At 40.8% G+C, this 14,313-nt stretch overlaps 4 protein-coding genes across 6 annotated transcripts; 2 read left to right on the top strand and 2 right to left on the bottom strand.

Annotated features, from left to right (window-relative positions):
- Window positions 1–881: 881 nt before the first annotated feature.
- Window positions 882–3,337, bottom strand: LOC111449010 (BTB/POZ domain-containing protein At3g22104-like). Of its 3 annotated transcripts, XM_023088830.1 has the most exons (4): window positions 3,142–3,337; window positions 2,750–3,021; window positions 1,480–2,586; window positions 882–1,406 (listed from the first exon to the last, which is right to left on the bottom strand). In XM_023088830.1, exons 2-4 carry the CDS (start codon window positions 2,810–2,812, stop codon window positions 963–965), a joined length of 1,614 nt encoding a protein of 537 aa, XP_022944598.1. In that variant the 5' UTR covers window positions 2,813–3,021; window positions 3,142–3,337; the 3' UTR covers window positions 882–962. The 3 variants fall into 3 exon arrangements, with proteins under 3 accessions (XP_022944598.1, XP_022944599.1, XP_022944597.1); XM_023088831.1 differs by lacking the exon at window positions 3,142–3,337 and having other exon boundaries at window positions 1,480–2,393; window positions 2,750–3,122; XM_023088829.1 differs by lacking the exon at window positions 3,142–3,337 and having other exon boundaries at window positions 2,750–3,120.
- A 1,522-nt stretch (window positions 3,338–4,859) lies between these two features.
- Window positions 4,860–6,143, top strand: LOC111449022. The gene is made up of 3 exons (XM_023088848.1): window positions 4,860–5,044; window positions 5,594–5,799; window positions 5,881–6,143. Exons 1-3 carry the CDS (start codon window positions 4,949–4,951, stop codon window positions 6,053–6,055), a joined length of 477 nt encoding a protein of 158 aa, XP_022944616.1. The 5' UTR covers window positions 4,860–4,948; the 3' UTR covers window positions 6,056–6,143.
- A 224-nt stretch (window positions 6,144–6,367) lies between these two features.
- Window positions 6,368–10,202, bottom strand: LOC111449007 (formin-like protein 3). The gene is made up of 5 exons (XM_023088826.1): window positions 9,461–10,202; window positions 8,060–9,243; window positions 7,780–7,979; window positions 7,427–7,665; window positions 6,368–7,343 (listed from the first exon to the last, which is right to left on the bottom strand). Exons 1-5 carry the CDS (start codon window positions 9,614–9,616, stop codon window positions 6,462–6,464), a joined length of 2,661 nt encoding a protein of 886 aa, XP_022944594.1. The 5' UTR covers window positions 9,617–10,202; the 3' UTR covers window positions 6,368–6,461.
- Window positions 9,076–13,565, top strand: LOC111449017 (transcription factor ILR3-like). The gene is made up of 7 exons (XM_023088843.1): window positions 9,076–9,167; window positions 9,270–9,376; window positions 10,725–10,857; window positions 11,902–11,961; window positions 12,644–12,721; window positions 12,794–12,956; window positions 13,114–13,565. The coding sequence occupies exons 1-7, from the start codon at window positions 9,151–9,153 to the stop codon at window positions 13,384–13,386; spliced, it is 831 nt and encodes a 276-aa protein (XP_022944611.1). The 5' UTR covers window positions 9,076–9,150; the 3' UTR covers window positions 13,387–13,565.
- Window positions 13,566–14,313: the final 748 nt, after the last annotated feature.

The raw sequence follows: 14,313 nt of genomic DNA, 5'->3' as shown, positions 1-14,313 counted from the left end.
GAAAGCATAAGGAGATTCAATAACGTAACGGATTCTTCTCTATATTGCTCACAAACTTGGTGTCGGTGCCGTTTTTAATGCCCTTGGAAATGGGATATCAACAAGAGTAGCGTTTAAGCCAAACTCCTTTAAACATTTTTTACTTGGTTTCGTACGAGCCGCTAGCGGTGGGCTTTTACTAAGCTAGAGTAAACAATATCTGCTAGTGGTGGGCTCGGATTGTTATAAACAATATTAGAGCTAGACATTGAGTGGTGTGTTAGCGAGGATGCTGGATGTCACGGTCATGCTGGTCCAAGGCGTGTTGCTCATGACAAGCCTAACCCTTTATGTCTTCCCATGTTCTAGTGTTTTCCTTTTGTATTTCTAGGGAGTATAACGTTTCGAAAAAATCATGTCTAGGTCTGCTAGACATGAAATGCCTCAGAATGTACTACAGGGGATATGACTAGTTGTCAACTTCTCCCTACCCAAAGGTTATATGCTGTGAGTCATTGTTGTTACTCTCTTGCTTGCTTATATAACGTCTCTTTCAAAAATCTCTCTCTGCCCTCATTTTCTAAAACCTTCTCTTAAACCAAAGCCAGAGGCTCGAGCATACGTCGCTTGGCCGTAGGCGACGCAAGAACGAATTAGCTTAGCTCACTTGTCGTTAGAAAGTGAGTGCCGCACAATCGCAAGTCCGCTGCTATCAAGAGTGCGATTGTGACACTGGGCTCTCAAGGGGGTGATGGTGAGATCCCACCTCGGTTAGAGAGGGGAACAAAACATTTCTTATAAGAGTGTGAAAACCTCTCCCTAGTAAACGCGTTTTAAAATCGTGAGGCTGACGTAACGGACTAAAACGGACAATATTGGCTAGCATAGTACACAACCCAATATTTGAATCTACAATGGAAAAAGGAACAATAATTTCCTCACTTTGTACAATAAGAACAACAATATTCAAATAAGGAATGCCACTATGAACAAAGCCAAGGCAAAGATTTCAGCTGACTATGACTAGTCACTTTAGATTTCATGACTTTACCCATTTGAGTATGCATTTTCTTACACACACGCTCTAATTCCATCACCCTCCATTGAATTCCTTGTATATGTGCTTTCAATCTCTCATTTTCATCTGAAAAATCGAGCTTTTTGGTATCGAACATAACCCGGTTGCTCGTTTCATCCCTCTTACTACTCTTGTTCTCGCATTCGTCAAGTTTATGAGGCAAACTCGTGATCGATTTAGAGTTCTTAGCCGTTTGCTTGAGTTGCTCAGAAACAAGCCCATGTATGGAAGATTTGGATGGAAATCTTCTGTTTTTTGAAAGATTTATACAGATTTCTACTGAAAGCTTCTCATAGTTCAGTGCACAACACATCTTAATCTTTTCTTCTTCTGACATTTCTGTATGAACCTGTAAACCAACATGACTCAGTCCATAATTAAGTATAACACCAGAAAAGAGCTATATGGGTTCAAATCATTACCTCTAAGTACATATCCATGGCTTGGTACATATCGTCGTGGGAGCGTCGAGCATATTCGGGCAAGGCTTTGGCAAGGGCTAGAAACTTTGAAGGCTTTAAACAAGGATCAGGAGCTACTTCAGCCATGTACAAATCCATTAATGTAGCTACTCTTGTTAATGTCATTTGAGATGTTCTACTCTTTTGTTCGTGCAAAAATGCTTTGACAAATCTTAGAACGAGATTCACATCATATAAATAGCTCGACCCAGATCGAGATGGAAGTAGTAAATTATCTAACGTTCCTCGATCCAACTGCGCACCGATCATCTTCTCCAACTTGTTTCGAATACATTTGTTTATGTTCAATCCCAAAGCAACTCGAAGAATGCTGAAAAGACTCTTGCAGGAAACAGAATTGTGGTTGAGAGTATAAAGCATTTCGACGACAACCTCAATAATCTTTTGCTTTTCGTCTCTCGACGCGTTCGAGATTTTCGATTTCTGGTAATAAACCAGGAACCTAGCAATGACTACTTCATCAAAATCTCGTTTGAGCATCAATGGCACAATCATTTTAACAAAGTCAGGATTTAAGAGTAACAATTCCTCAAACCACCACACTCCATTAGAGAACACTGTCTTCAAGCTTTCAGTGCTTTTCGTATCGCACGAAAACCGTAACGCCGAGCCATCGGACGAGGAGGTCGATGGACAACAATGTTCTTCCAAAGCTAAATGCAGCCTTCCAACAAGAGAGTCTAAGCATTTGTGAAGAACAATTGAAGGGCGGCTAAGAGACAGATCTTGGCATCGTTTCAAAGCATTCAAAAGCTCAGACCAAGTCCACTCGTTGATATCATCAAGATATCTCTCTGTCTGTTCCTGTAAATTTTGGGTGCCTGAGATTGAACAGTTCATCTCCATGAACTGTGCTGCAGAATACAAAACAGGAACATTCGAAGGACTCATTTGGACATACCCATTGTTATAACAAAACTTCAATATCAACTCAAAACCCTCTGCCCCACCAGGAAAATCCTGGAATATCAACTTCAAATTTCGTAAATTAGCCTTTGATCTACCAAATAACTTGCTTAATCTTCCAGAATATGAAGCTACAGTGTTCTGCAGAAGCAGCCCAAAATAAGAACAGAATAAATCAACACAAAATTAAGAAGAAGAAGATGAACACCAAAGGAGAATCCGATCAAATATTCACAAACGAAGAGAAAGAACCATAAGGGGTTTGCTAAAATGAAGGAATGGTAAAGAAAGAGCAGAGAATTACCTTATCCACCATGAAAATCTCTTCGCCATTGATATCCACTTCAAGATTGCAGCAGACTTCCATCGCCCAGAAAAAGAGAAAGGGTTAGTGAAGAAGATGAAGAACAGAGTGCGATTCAGGGTGTTTAGGCAAATGGGGTTGTTCAGAAATCAACAAATTCACAACAAAATGATCCCAAAATCATAAAGATTCTCAACGCGGCTGAAAGAAACAAGCAGCACTACAACAAACAACCATAGAGACACGCAGAGAGAGCAACACCACTGACATTCCTGCCCAAAAAAAAAGAATAGTTTATAATAAACTCGCAAACCCCAAAAGAAAAATAAACAAGTATTGATTTTGTAGGGCACGGTACCCTACACCCCAACTCCCCAAGTCCAAAGTCGCACCCATAATGACTCGATTGCCCTTGTATGGACGTAATAATCCCAAATCACAGGATGGGATCCTCCCCCTCTGTTCTTCACATTTATGGTCTTTACTTTTGAACCTTCATGATTCAAGGCTGTTTGTGTCCCTCTCGTAAAAGTATAGCCCTTTTTTTGGACCCCGGTGGGTAGGTACCGACATGTCTCGGCCGAGAACTCACGAATAAAAGAGTTTATACGACACGATTTGTAATGACTATCTAAATACAATGGTTGTATTATAAAGGAAGCATTAGACATAATAAAAAAGGAGGTAATGGCACATGAAAGAGCGACAAAGACAGGGAAATTGGGAATAATGCATGGCGGTTGGGTGTAGGAGTAGTAAACACAAAGGCCACACCCACGTGGTTTCGAGTCTTCCTTTTATTCCCAGCCCACCTCGTTTATTTTCAGTTTTGCCATCCATTTTTATTTTTATTTTTTTTAAAAGTATTTTGGACAAATTTCAAAGTAATAATAATTTATATATTTACAACATAGTTAATATTTTTCATATTTCTATAAGTTATTTCTATAAAATTATATTATGATAATAATAATAATAATAATAATAAATTAAATTAATAAAAATACTCATAAATTTTTTACTTGGTCGAAAAAATTAATCTTAAGCTTTTAAAAGTTTCAATAAACATTTAAGATGTTTCTGAAGTTTTTTTAAAATGTGCCATCGGCACCACATTACGTAAGTACTTGTGCAGGTGAGGCGTGTGTTGATTCTAGAAACAGCGACAGTAGCATGAAGAGTTAACGACCAGATGTGTTATAATCTAGAGATCATCTGGTATCTCTTTCCATCTATAGGGATCGAGGGCCTTGACAGCTCTTTCTATCATGGGAATTGGGGGGCTAGACGTGCTACAACCTAGGGATCACCAGGTAGCTCTTTCCATCTATAGGGATCGAGGGCCCCGACAACTCTTACTATCTATAGGGATTGGGGGGCTAGACGTGCTGCAACCTATGGATCACTAGGCAGCTCTTTCCATCTATAGGGATTGGGGGGAGGGTTAGACATGCTGGAACCTAGGGATCACCAGGTAACTCTTGCATCAGGTACAAGAAGTTAACGACCAAACGTGCTACAACCTAGGGATCACTAGGTAGCTCTTTCCATCTATAGGGGTCGGGGCCCCCTATAGCTCTTTCTATCTATAAAAATTGGGGGGCTAGACGTGTTGCAACTTAGGGATCATTGGGCAGCTCTTTCCATCTATATGGATCGAGGGCCTTGACAACTCTTTCTATCTATATGAATCGGGGGGGCAAACGTGCTACAACCTAGGGATCACTAGGCAGCTCTTTCCATCTATAGGAATTGGGAGGCATAACACAATTCTTTTTGGAGGAAGGTTGGTTTGCCCCGATAACCGATCGTGCCACTAAAGTGCAAAGCCTCTCTCACGTGCAACATACCTTCTAGCACAAACATGCTACAGTTTTCAAATTTGGTATCCCAAGGCATTCCCCAGTGGCTATTACCCTATGCCTTAAGCAAGACATAAGAATGTAAAGGGTTGAAGCATCATGTCACAAAGTTGGGCCAAGAGAAGTAACTGGGCCTCTCGTCCATCAGCAGGAGCTGGCTGATGCCCTACTTTCCTTGCTCCCCCATGAAAGGAATCCATTATGAAAACACCACCAAACTTAAAAGCTTTGTAGTGTGTGGGTAAAGAAGCATTTTTTAGCTCAAAAAATGCATGCTTTTTGAAGCCCATAAATACTTCATTTCCCCTGTGCTGTCTAATACAAAGAAGAGAAGGATATGAAGTTGGTTGGCGTGTTGGTATGTTTGTTGGTGGTGGCCATGGACATCGTGGCCGGCCTACTTGGCATCGAAGCTGATATTGCACAAAACAAGGTACTACTACTCCTCATATTTTTCTTTCTGTCTGTAACGATATTATCTTCTTTGGGTTTTCCATCTCGAGCTTCCCTTCAAGGGTGTTTCGTTTTCCTCTCCAACCGATGTGGGATTTCACAATTCACCCATTTCAAGGCCCAACGTCCTCGCGGGCACTCGTTCCTTTCCATAATCGACGTGGGACCCCCACCAAATTCACCCCCCTTTGAGACCAAGTGTCATTGCCCCCTTCGGTACTCAGCCTCCACGCTGGCACATCGTCTCATATCCATTCCCTTCAGGGCTCAACATCCTCGCTGCCACATCGCCCGATGTCTAATTCTAACCCTTTGGGGCTCAGCCTCATTGCTGGCACATCGCCCAATGTCTAGTTCTGATACTATTTGTTGCAATTCAAGTCCTCCGCTAGCTCTTTTTGTACTTTTCCTCACGGGCTTCTCCTTATAAATTTTAATACCCGTCTATTAGGAAGAGGTCTCCACACCCTTGTAAGTAGGATCTTACCCTCTCTTCACGAACATAATTGCTGCCATGATTGTTGAGCAGGTGAAGAACCTCCGGTTATGGATATTCGAGTGCAGAGACCCAAGCGCGCAAGCTTACAGATTGGGATTAGCAGCAGCCGGGGTTTTGGGATTAGCCCACGTAATCGCCAACCTGCTCGGCGGCTGTAACTGCATTTGCTCGCAAGAAGCGCTCGAAAAATCACCCCCAAACAAGCAAATCTCCATCGCCTGCCTCGTTTTCACTTGGTATTGTACGCTTCTTGAAATCAAATTTCATTTAACAACTAAGACACTGAACTGGGTTTGTTCTGGTTTTATAAAAAACAGGATAATTCTAGCGGTGGCGATGTCGATGTTGGTGATCGGAGCATTGGGGAACAACAAATCCCGAGCATCCTGTGGCTTCACACACCATCACTTCCTGTCGATTGGAGGGATTTTGTGCTTCGTTCATGGCTTGTTTTGTGTCGCTTATTACGTTACTGCCACTGCTGCTGAGTAGTGGAAGTTGCTTTTGGATTTGATGTCTCATTTCTCCTCTTGTGAGGCATATCAGACAAAAACTAATGTAATCATTTCTTTTCTTCTCTGTTAAGCATTGCCCCTATTCTCAAAACTTTAAATATAAAGGACCCACCAAACTCCCGAATTTCATGATCAAAGATGTAGTACAGAGTCAAGATAATCGAAAGAAAAAAGTCACTCCTTGGACCCAGAAAATTATACATTGGAAGAATCGATTGGCTATTCTAATATCAACAGGTTGATTCCTTCGCTCATGTATCTTCTAGAGAGTTTCATGGATCCGAAAGAAAATAATTGGGTTCTTCCGATAACTAAAAAGTATATTATTTCGTGCAAAAAAAATTCCTATTCGTATAACTAAGACACTTTCAGTGTCGTGAAATCTAGTCTGCTGCTGATGATGATGAACTCTTGCCATCGTCGTCGTCCGAAGAACTTGAGTCCTCGCCCATCCGGCGTTCTGCAATCGCTGGAAATAGCCGCTGCTGTAGATCTGAATTCTGCTGCGACGATGTTGGAGTTTCTTTTTTGGAATTCTTTGCTTGCTTTGCCGCAGCTGCAGCTTCTTCTTCGACCTGTTGACAGGTCTTGTCTAACACATTCAGGAAATCGCGTACGATCGTGAACAATCGCAATCCTTCGTCCTTTCCAGAATTTCCATGGAAGTAATCCACCGTTCTCTTCACCAGTGCCATTATCCTCTTTTCTTCCTCTGCAATCCACGAAATGTCCGCTTCTGCTCCTTCCACAAATTTCGTCACCGATTGGTGGAATTTGCTGTCTTCGTCCAAACTTTCCATCTCCGCGTTTATAAAACCTTTGGTTCTAAGCAGAGACTGGCCGAGTTTGGAGATCGTCTTCGTTAGCCCTTCCGCATCTATGGCGGCCGCTCTTTTAACGTCCTGGAGCTCCGTGCTCAAACCAGAAACGACCTGAAGACCTAATCGCCGATGATGTTCCACAGAACCGTCGACGACGTCTTCGGAAACCGTATCGTTGGAAACTATACTGGACGAACTCCGGCTATGTCTATTAGAGCGGGCTGCTCGACTGCCCTCCGAACGAATAATCTCCTGTACGACAAAATGTAAGAGCGAAGTTTTGCCGTCGGTTCCCTTAACATCCGCCAGTTTCAAGAGCGTATCGAGCTTGAACGCCTGAGCACCGCCACGGTACGTCCCGACATTCATACGATTGCCAGTTTTGAGAACTGCTTCTAGTAGCTTGAAAAATAGCCTGCTGTTTCTAAGATTTTTGCAGGCGACCTAACATTTATCAACTAGTGGGTAAATTACATGCTGTGTTTCATAAAGTGATTGTGTTTGATTTTGGATTTGAAAATACTTGCCTGCAGCGTAGCAAACGACTCCTTAATGCTAGCGACATCTTCCGTCAATGAGAGCATGAAGAGAAGGCACTCCAATCGTTTAAAAGCAAAAGGAACGTTCACCAACACCTTCAGGAACCGTTCGGCTGGACCTAGCTGAGAAAGATCCCCTGAATATAATCTCAGTTTCAGCTCCTCTTCTGCTGTTGGTGCCATCTTCAACAAGGTCTGCATAAGCTCTGCTGGAAGATCAGGATTTCCTGGTACATAATTTGTTATAAACCCTCTGTTAGTTTCATGAATTAAACCAATTGTAGATTTTATTCTCTTATCAAATCACAAGCACAACACAAACACAAGAACAGAGAGATTGCCTTGTTGAATGGCATCCACAACTTCTTCTGTTGTCACATTCAGTGCCCGTAGGAGAATTGAAAGGTTTTGAGCTTTCCTAGGGTCGATGATTTGAATGTACTGTACTGAAGGTTCCGAAGCTAAATCTTTCTTGCGGTTGCCTTTGTTAGCTTCCACTGCTGCATATCCAAACAAGGACTCCATCATCTCCTCATTGAATCTGTCAATTTTGTAATATACATCAAATCCCTCTGCTGCATAGTAATTACTATTCAGAACTAAGAATTCAAGTAGGCTTACTGGAATGATCCATCACTAATCTCGTGCCAGACCATGGAATGTCCAGGGTTGGCAAGAACCTTATCCCAGAAAAAGGGCTTTAACTTGGTTTTATGGCCTACTGAATCAGGATCCATACTTGAGCCATTGGGTCCACCCTGATGTGGCGCCACAGGTGGTGCTTGACGTTTACCAGGGATTCCCGCCGGTGGTGCAGGTGGGGGCCGAGAAACTTTCGGGGGTGATGGTGGTGGAGCTCTGGGTGCAGGCGGAGGGGGTGGAGGTGCCGCAGCAGGTGCTGTTGGAGGAGGAGGCTGAGCATCTGGTCTTCCAGGAGGGGGTTTTAGAGGCGGCATTGCTGATGATTTACCATCAGATGTTGGACCCTCGGCAATATAGATATGGTTTTCAGGATTCATTGCTAAGTTGCCAACAAAAAAGGGTGGTGGTTTAGTTCCATTATTAGCGTTGATTGCTGGATTTCCATCGCTGTATGCCTTCAGTGAAGAACCTGCTGGTAATTCACTCAAAGATATGTTGTTTAAAGGCTTCTCATTCTTTTGCCCATCCTTCGGCTCAACCTTACTTCCCTTACCTCTACGACAGCAGAACAAAACCAGCGCAACCGCAAGAACAACTCCCACACCAGCTGCTACAATACCAGCAATTATGCCCATCTGGCTTTCTTCATGCTTCTTTAGAGGGCGAGACTTGGGAGAAGCTCGTGGAAGAGATGGTGAGCGAGCCACAGTAGATGGAGGTGAATCCAAAACATCAGTGTCGCCCACTGGCGGTAGCAGTTCTGGCGACGGCGCTGGGGCCATGACAGGAGGAGAATTGGTCGGTGCATTACTCGGCGACAACATTGGAGCATGAATGGGAGACAGTAATGGAGAATTAGCCGGTGATTCTGCATCAGGAGATGGAGCTGGAGCTGCAGTAGGGTGCGGTGGTGATGAACCTTGAAACAATCTAATTAATTGTCTCATGTGAATATTGGACTCTACGAAAATGAACTCAATTGATCTCCTAACCCAATCAGATAAGCTAGGAGGACTAAGTTCAGAATCACGAGAAAACATACTTCTCCTTCTTAAACAATCCAACAAGCCATGTTTCATTTCAGGAGGTAGAATTGCTATAGATTTATCCATGGTTTCTTTCTGGATGCAAGGAACAAATTGTTTCGTGCATGCCTTCTTGCCCTGTTATCACGCTAACATTATATCAGAATATTGTTCTATTTTGCAGATGATGAACAGCTGCTGACATGCATTCATTCAAACGATCAAATCATCCTCCATGAACAGAAAAGGAAGCAAAAACAGAAACAAAAAGGTACGAATCACTCATCCCTAATCATGGTTCTAGTTTGAATTGAAAGGAAGAAGTTCAAAATTATATACAAAAGCATGAAATTACCATAGCTCCTTCCAACTCTGAGGATGTGAAATGGCAATCGCCGGCATTGGCGATAACCATTTCTAACGTCTTCCTCCTGCCCTCTGAGCTCACAATTGCCAATGCACAGAGGAGAATCACTAAACCACCCACATAACCGCCTCTTCTCAATTCCATTTCTCTCTGAATCGCTATCCCATCCGTATTCTTCGCTTCTCATTTCATCGAACACTTGAGGGATTTCCCCTCTCGAATCCCTCTCTAAATGAACCACTTCCTTTCGAAAACTTTCCCGACGACCAATTAATTAGAGAATTACCGTCTCAAAATGAAACATCCATCATATTACACTAATCTCATGCGCAAACTCTTCGTCATATTTACAAAATCATGACGTTTTGGAGGTCGAATTCTTGGCCTGCGAATCCTATTTTTGTTCTTCATCAGCAGAATTTCCCCTTGATATTTTCTATTTCCCTCTCTTTTTTCTTCTTCTTTTCTGGATTCCTTTGAAATCAAAACTCAGACCCTTTCTTTTCCTCCCCGATATTTCGAAGGTATCTTTCCTTCATACCCGGAAGATAGTAAAAATCTGATACGTTAAGCAGACGTGCCGAGAACAATGTGGAACACCCACGATTGTTCATATTTCTTTCAAATTTCTTTTGTGCCCTTCTATTTTCAAATCTTATCCCTTTTCACCCCCAAACTCTCTAAATTTACAGAGCGGAACACTTTTTTTTTTTTTTTTGTTAATAGAAATAATTAACATGAGTATTATTTGCTAAATTATTTTGTTAAGCATTTATTTAAACATTTTTTCCATAGGAATAATGGGCCAAATTTTGTTGGGCCGAAGCAACGTCGTTATTCTGGGCCTTCAGAAAAGCCCAGTGAAATTAAGGCTTAAAAAAAAAATGGAAGTGTTTAAATTGGATAATGTGATGAAAGAGACAGGTTGAAAGGTCCCGGGTGGTTGGCTCTTTCATTTTCATTACATCATCGTACGACCATTTCCTCCTTGTTCTAACTGAAATTCGATTCCCAAAGAAATGATCCTTTTTTTCTCTCATTTTCATATTCATATTCTCTTTTGATTAATTATTACTTCTCCTTCACAAGTACTTCAACCACCGGAAGAGCCTACACCTTCTTGATCCCACACATTTTCCCTCCTATTCCTATTTTCCACCCACCAGACACACACACCATCCACTGTGGCAACGCTTCCTTAGTTCATGCAGCTTTCTCAACTTCTTCAAACCACCAATGGACGACTCTGCAGGAAACTGGAATTGGCTCTTCGATTACTCTACAATGGAGGATCTCCCCGTCGTCGGCGCCCACTTCTCGCCGCCGCAGTCCGTCAGTTTCTCCTGGTCCAATCCCTCCATCAACTTTCCTTCTAATAAACACAGGTGCTAATTTGGTTTCTTCAAAATTTGAGAGATTTTGTTACTTGGTTCCATTACGGGTAAATTTGTGGACCCTTTATTCCTATTACCCTGTTTCTGGTTATTATGTTCGTACAAAACCCAGACAGAAAATCTGCTTATATATATGGTTTTCCCCTGTTTTACTTTCTCTTGACTGTTTGCTGAAATGCTTTTAGGGACAGAACAAATCAGTTTGTTTTTGCTGTTGTTGTTGTTGTTGTGCCTTTCCGAATTGTGTGCAGTGTCCTGTTGGGTGTTGGGACGCTGGTAATGGAAACAAAATTTATTAGCTGTAGACTTTGCTTTGGTCTTCACTACTATGCTATAGCATGTGATTAACTGGAGAATCTTTAGCGACCAAGCTGATAATCAATTAATTCTATTTCCCGATGCAGATACAAAGAATTCCAGTTCCCATAACCCCACTTGAATATTATTAAGTGGACTTGTTGGATCTATAAGTCTCTCTTATTCTACTTTTAATTGGATGGTAGATAAATTACTCAGTAGGGTAATATTCTTTCAGTTGACTTCAGGTGAAAATTAGCATCTACAAGAACAATCGTTAGATCTTAACTATTTTGGGTCTCTTTTTTTTTCTTTTCCTTTTGTGGGAAATAATTTATTTTGTCTCTTTATGGATCTTGTTATTGTCTCCAAGTCTGGTTTTGGAGATATGACGTCAATGAGAGAGCTCAGTCAAAGGTAATGATTGGCTCCTGAGCCTATGGGGTGATTCATGCTGTTTCTGGTCAAGCTTAAAAAATTGCCAATTCGGTGGATGCACTATTTTAGAGTTCCTGTTTTCATTAATTACCAGCTAACGACGATTCAAGTCTGTAGAGTAGCCTAAATTCACTCCTTCATTTCATACTTAGCGAAGGTCTTACAGTTTTACTCTCCAGTAAAAGGATAAACCTTCGGACAATTTATTCATTTTATGTATTACTTCTTTTCTTTGACAGTCTTGAGTTTGTTTTTACCTCAAATTTTCATTGCAACTGATTAGATATTCACTTTTTCCAGCCTTGAGGTAGACTGCTCATATGAAGATCTGGACAGCTTAAAGGAAGTAGGTCGGAAACGGTAAGTTTTTATTGGGTACTGCTAGAGATCTGTCAAATATTTAAGAATATATTTGGATTAGCTAAACGAGGTGAAGTACATTTCTGTTGACTATGTGCAAGAAGGTGCAATGTATCATTATTTCAACGGGCTCCTGACTCTATATCTAGAAAGAAATTGCTAGATTACCCACAAATAGAAATTAAAGCGTTGACTGTTGGGAGTTTAGCTAGAGGATAATGTGCTAGCAGACTTTATTATTGCTATCTCATTCCCAATCCCTTCGAATTCAAGCTGGAAGACATGTCTCTTCATAAAAGCCACCATTAGCAGTTGATATAGTTGCGATATTGCCATAGCCTTATCTGGAACTATGTAGCTGTAGAACATAAAAATTTCTCAACTAACTCTATCATGCAGAAGAAGAAGACGAGAATATTGAGAAAAGTCATATTCTCATCATGGCAAAAAATTATTCAAGCTCACTTCAATAACCGTTAGGATCGGATTCAAAAATATGCATGCTCTGTAGTAGATATAAGTTTAAGGTATTTCTCTCTCAAACATCCAACGGTGAAATTTTGTTAGGCGCTTTGTAGCAGTAGTAGATATAAGTATAGGGCAGTGTGACTTTCTATGATCTTATATATGTTAACATAAATTTGCTAGTGCTTCATTTCATGTATTCTCAAAAACTATGTAGTCTAAAGGCTGAAACAAGTTCTGCATCTACCTCCAAAGCCTGCAGAGAGAAACTGAGGAGAGATAAGCTGAATGAGAGGTATCATATTATCAATTATGGCTCTAGCCTTCAATCTCTTTGTACTAATTCATCATCTATAATGATTTGAAGGTTCTTGGAATTATCTGCTGTCCTGGAACCTGGAAAACTACCCAAAACAGACAAGGTTGTCATCTTGAGTGATGCTATCAGAATGGTGACTGATTTACAATGTGAAATCGAGAAGCTGAAAGAATCAGAGGATGATTTGAAGGAAAAAATCAAAGAATTAAAGGTGAGATTTGTAACCCATGGGAACTCCCCAAGCTCGTTTCCACCTTGAATGTTGAATAGTTATAATAGCTGCAATGTTGAATAGTTTACTTACATCTGAGACACAGGCAAACTGGAACATACTTATCCCTTGATCTCTAAGCTCAGTATGCATGTAGGTTGAGAAAAATGAACTTCGTGATGAGAAGCAAAGATTGAGAGCAGAGAAAGAAAAATTGGAGCTGCAAATCAAAGCAGTGAATGCTCGAGCAGCAGCTGATATCCAACATCCTCCCCCTACGTTGTCAGCTGCTTTTACAGCACAAGGGCAAGCTGCTGGTAACAAGTTGATGCCTTTCATTGGTTATCCCGGCATTGCCATGTGGCAATTCTTGCCGCCTGCAACCGTCGACACGTCTCAGGATCATGTTCTCCGCCCACCAGTTGCTTAAAAGGGAGGACAAATGATTTGGTTCGTTTATTGTGCTGTTATGATTAACAATGCCTTTACATGTTTGTGTTTGATTTGAATTGTTCAAGAAACTCCTGGTGGTGTAAAAACTTTGTTTGAGGACTAAGCAGATGTTGCATTCCTAACTATATATAAATAAACCAAGTTTATCATGTGATATCAGATTATATCAATATTCTTCTTCAGGTTTGTCATGTGCTATGGTTATTGATTACCAATGCAGCACATGATTTGGGAATTATTCTCAGTCAGAGCAGAATTGTACTGGCCAATAGGCTAGTGAAGGGGTCTAGCCTCAGCTACAAGAGTGGAAGAAGTCATAAACTCGGCCTTGATATCTAACAGGTAAACATGAAATGCCTGTAATAGCCATTTTTTAGTTGTGACTTTAGCATTAAACTGATCATATTAGAGATGAATATGCAGTTGCAGGCTCAGAGAAGATAATGCTGTGGTGTACTACCATCCAAGACGGGTGAAGTATGTTAGAAACGCTGATCTCTACAATTGATATTATCCACTTCAAGTAATCTCTCGTCACTTTTCTTTTGATTTTTGCAAAAGGCTTCATGTCAATGAAGATCGTGTTCCCTCTCATGAGCTCTCCTTTCCTTTTCTAGAGCTCTGAAACGGTCTCTCCATAATCGAGGTTTGACTTCTTCTCTAGAGCCATTGAATAAAGTATATCCTTCAACATATCCTTTAGGCTAAGTTAATAAAAATAAACTTTCAAACGTTTCAATAATACCCTTAAACTTTTTTTTAAAAAAAATTAAACAAAAAGTTTACTACTAGTTTTGGATGAAAATTTTGAAGTTTAAAAAATGAAGTTTTAAAAAAGAATCATTTATATTCTTAAACTTTTTTACTTTTTAAAAAATTTAGTTTTTTTTTTTTTTTTTTTTTT

The sequence above is a fragment of the Cucurbita moschata genome, unplaced genomic scaffold, assembly GCF_002738365.1.
Source record: "Cucurbita moschata cultivar Rifu unplaced genomic scaffold, Cmos_1.0 Cmo_Scf00010, whole genome shotgun sequence".
NCBI lineage: Eukaryota > Viridiplantae > Streptophyta > Magnoliopsida > Cucurbitales > Cucurbitaceae > Cucurbita > Cucurbita moschata.
This window is presented reverse-complemented; position numbering and strand designations above follow the sequence as displayed.

What these genes read in the sequence shown, in the direction of transcription:
- LOC111449007 (XM_023088826.1), bottom strand. Translation starts at nt 9,616, where the DNA reads ATGGAATTGAGAAGAGGCGGTTATGTGGGTGGTTTAGTGATTCTCCTC. An exon ending in CAGAGTTGGAAGGAGCTATG is followed by an intron (nt 9,244 to 9,460) that starts GTAATTTCATGC and finishes GCGTGATAACAG; the next exon opens with GGCAAGAAGGCATGCACGAA. An exon ending in AGTCGTTTGCTACGCTGCAG is followed by an intron (nt 7,344 to 7,426) that starts GCAAGTATTTTC and finishes GATAAATGTTAG; the next exon opens with GTCGCCTGCAAAAATCTTAG.
- LOC111449022 (XM_023088848.1), top strand. Translation starts at nt 4,949, where the DNA reads ATGAAGTTGGTTGGCGTGTTGGTATGTTTGTTGGTGGTGGCCATGGAC. An exon ending in CTGATATTGCACAAAACAAG is followed by an intron (nt 5,045 to 5,593) that starts GTACTACTACTC and finishes ATTGTTGAGCAG; the next exon opens with GTGAAGAACCTCCGGTTATG. An exon ending in GCCTGCCTCGTTTTCACTTG is followed by an intron (nt 5,800 to 5,880) that starts GTATTGTACGCT and finishes TATAAAAAACAG; the next exon opens with GATAATTCTAGCGGTGGCGA.
- LOC111449017 (XM_023088843.1), top strand. An exon ending in GCAAAAACAGAAACAAAAAG is followed by an intron (nt 9,377 to 10,724) that starts GTACGAATCACT and finishes ACGACTCTGCAG; the next exon opens with GAAACTGGAATTGGCTCTTC. An exon ending in AGAGATAAGCTGAATGAGAG is followed by an intron (nt 12,722 to 12,793) that starts GTATCATATTAT and finishes AATGATTTGAAG; the next exon opens with GTTCTTGGAATTATCTGCTG.
- LOC111449010 (XM_023088830.1), bottom strand. Translation starts at nt 2,812, where the DNA reads ATGGAAGTCTGCTGCAATCTTGAAGTGGATATCAATGGCGAAGAGATT. An exon ending in AGATTTTCATGGTGGATAAG is followed by an intron (nt 2,587 to 2,749) that starts GTAATTCTCTGC and finishes CTGCTTCTGCAG; the next exon opens with AACACTGTAGCTTCATATTC. An exon ending in CCATGGATATGTACTTAGAG is followed by an intron (nt 1,407 to 1,479) that starts GTAATGATTTGA and finishes GTTGGTTTACAG; the next exon opens with GTTCATACAGAAATGTCAGA.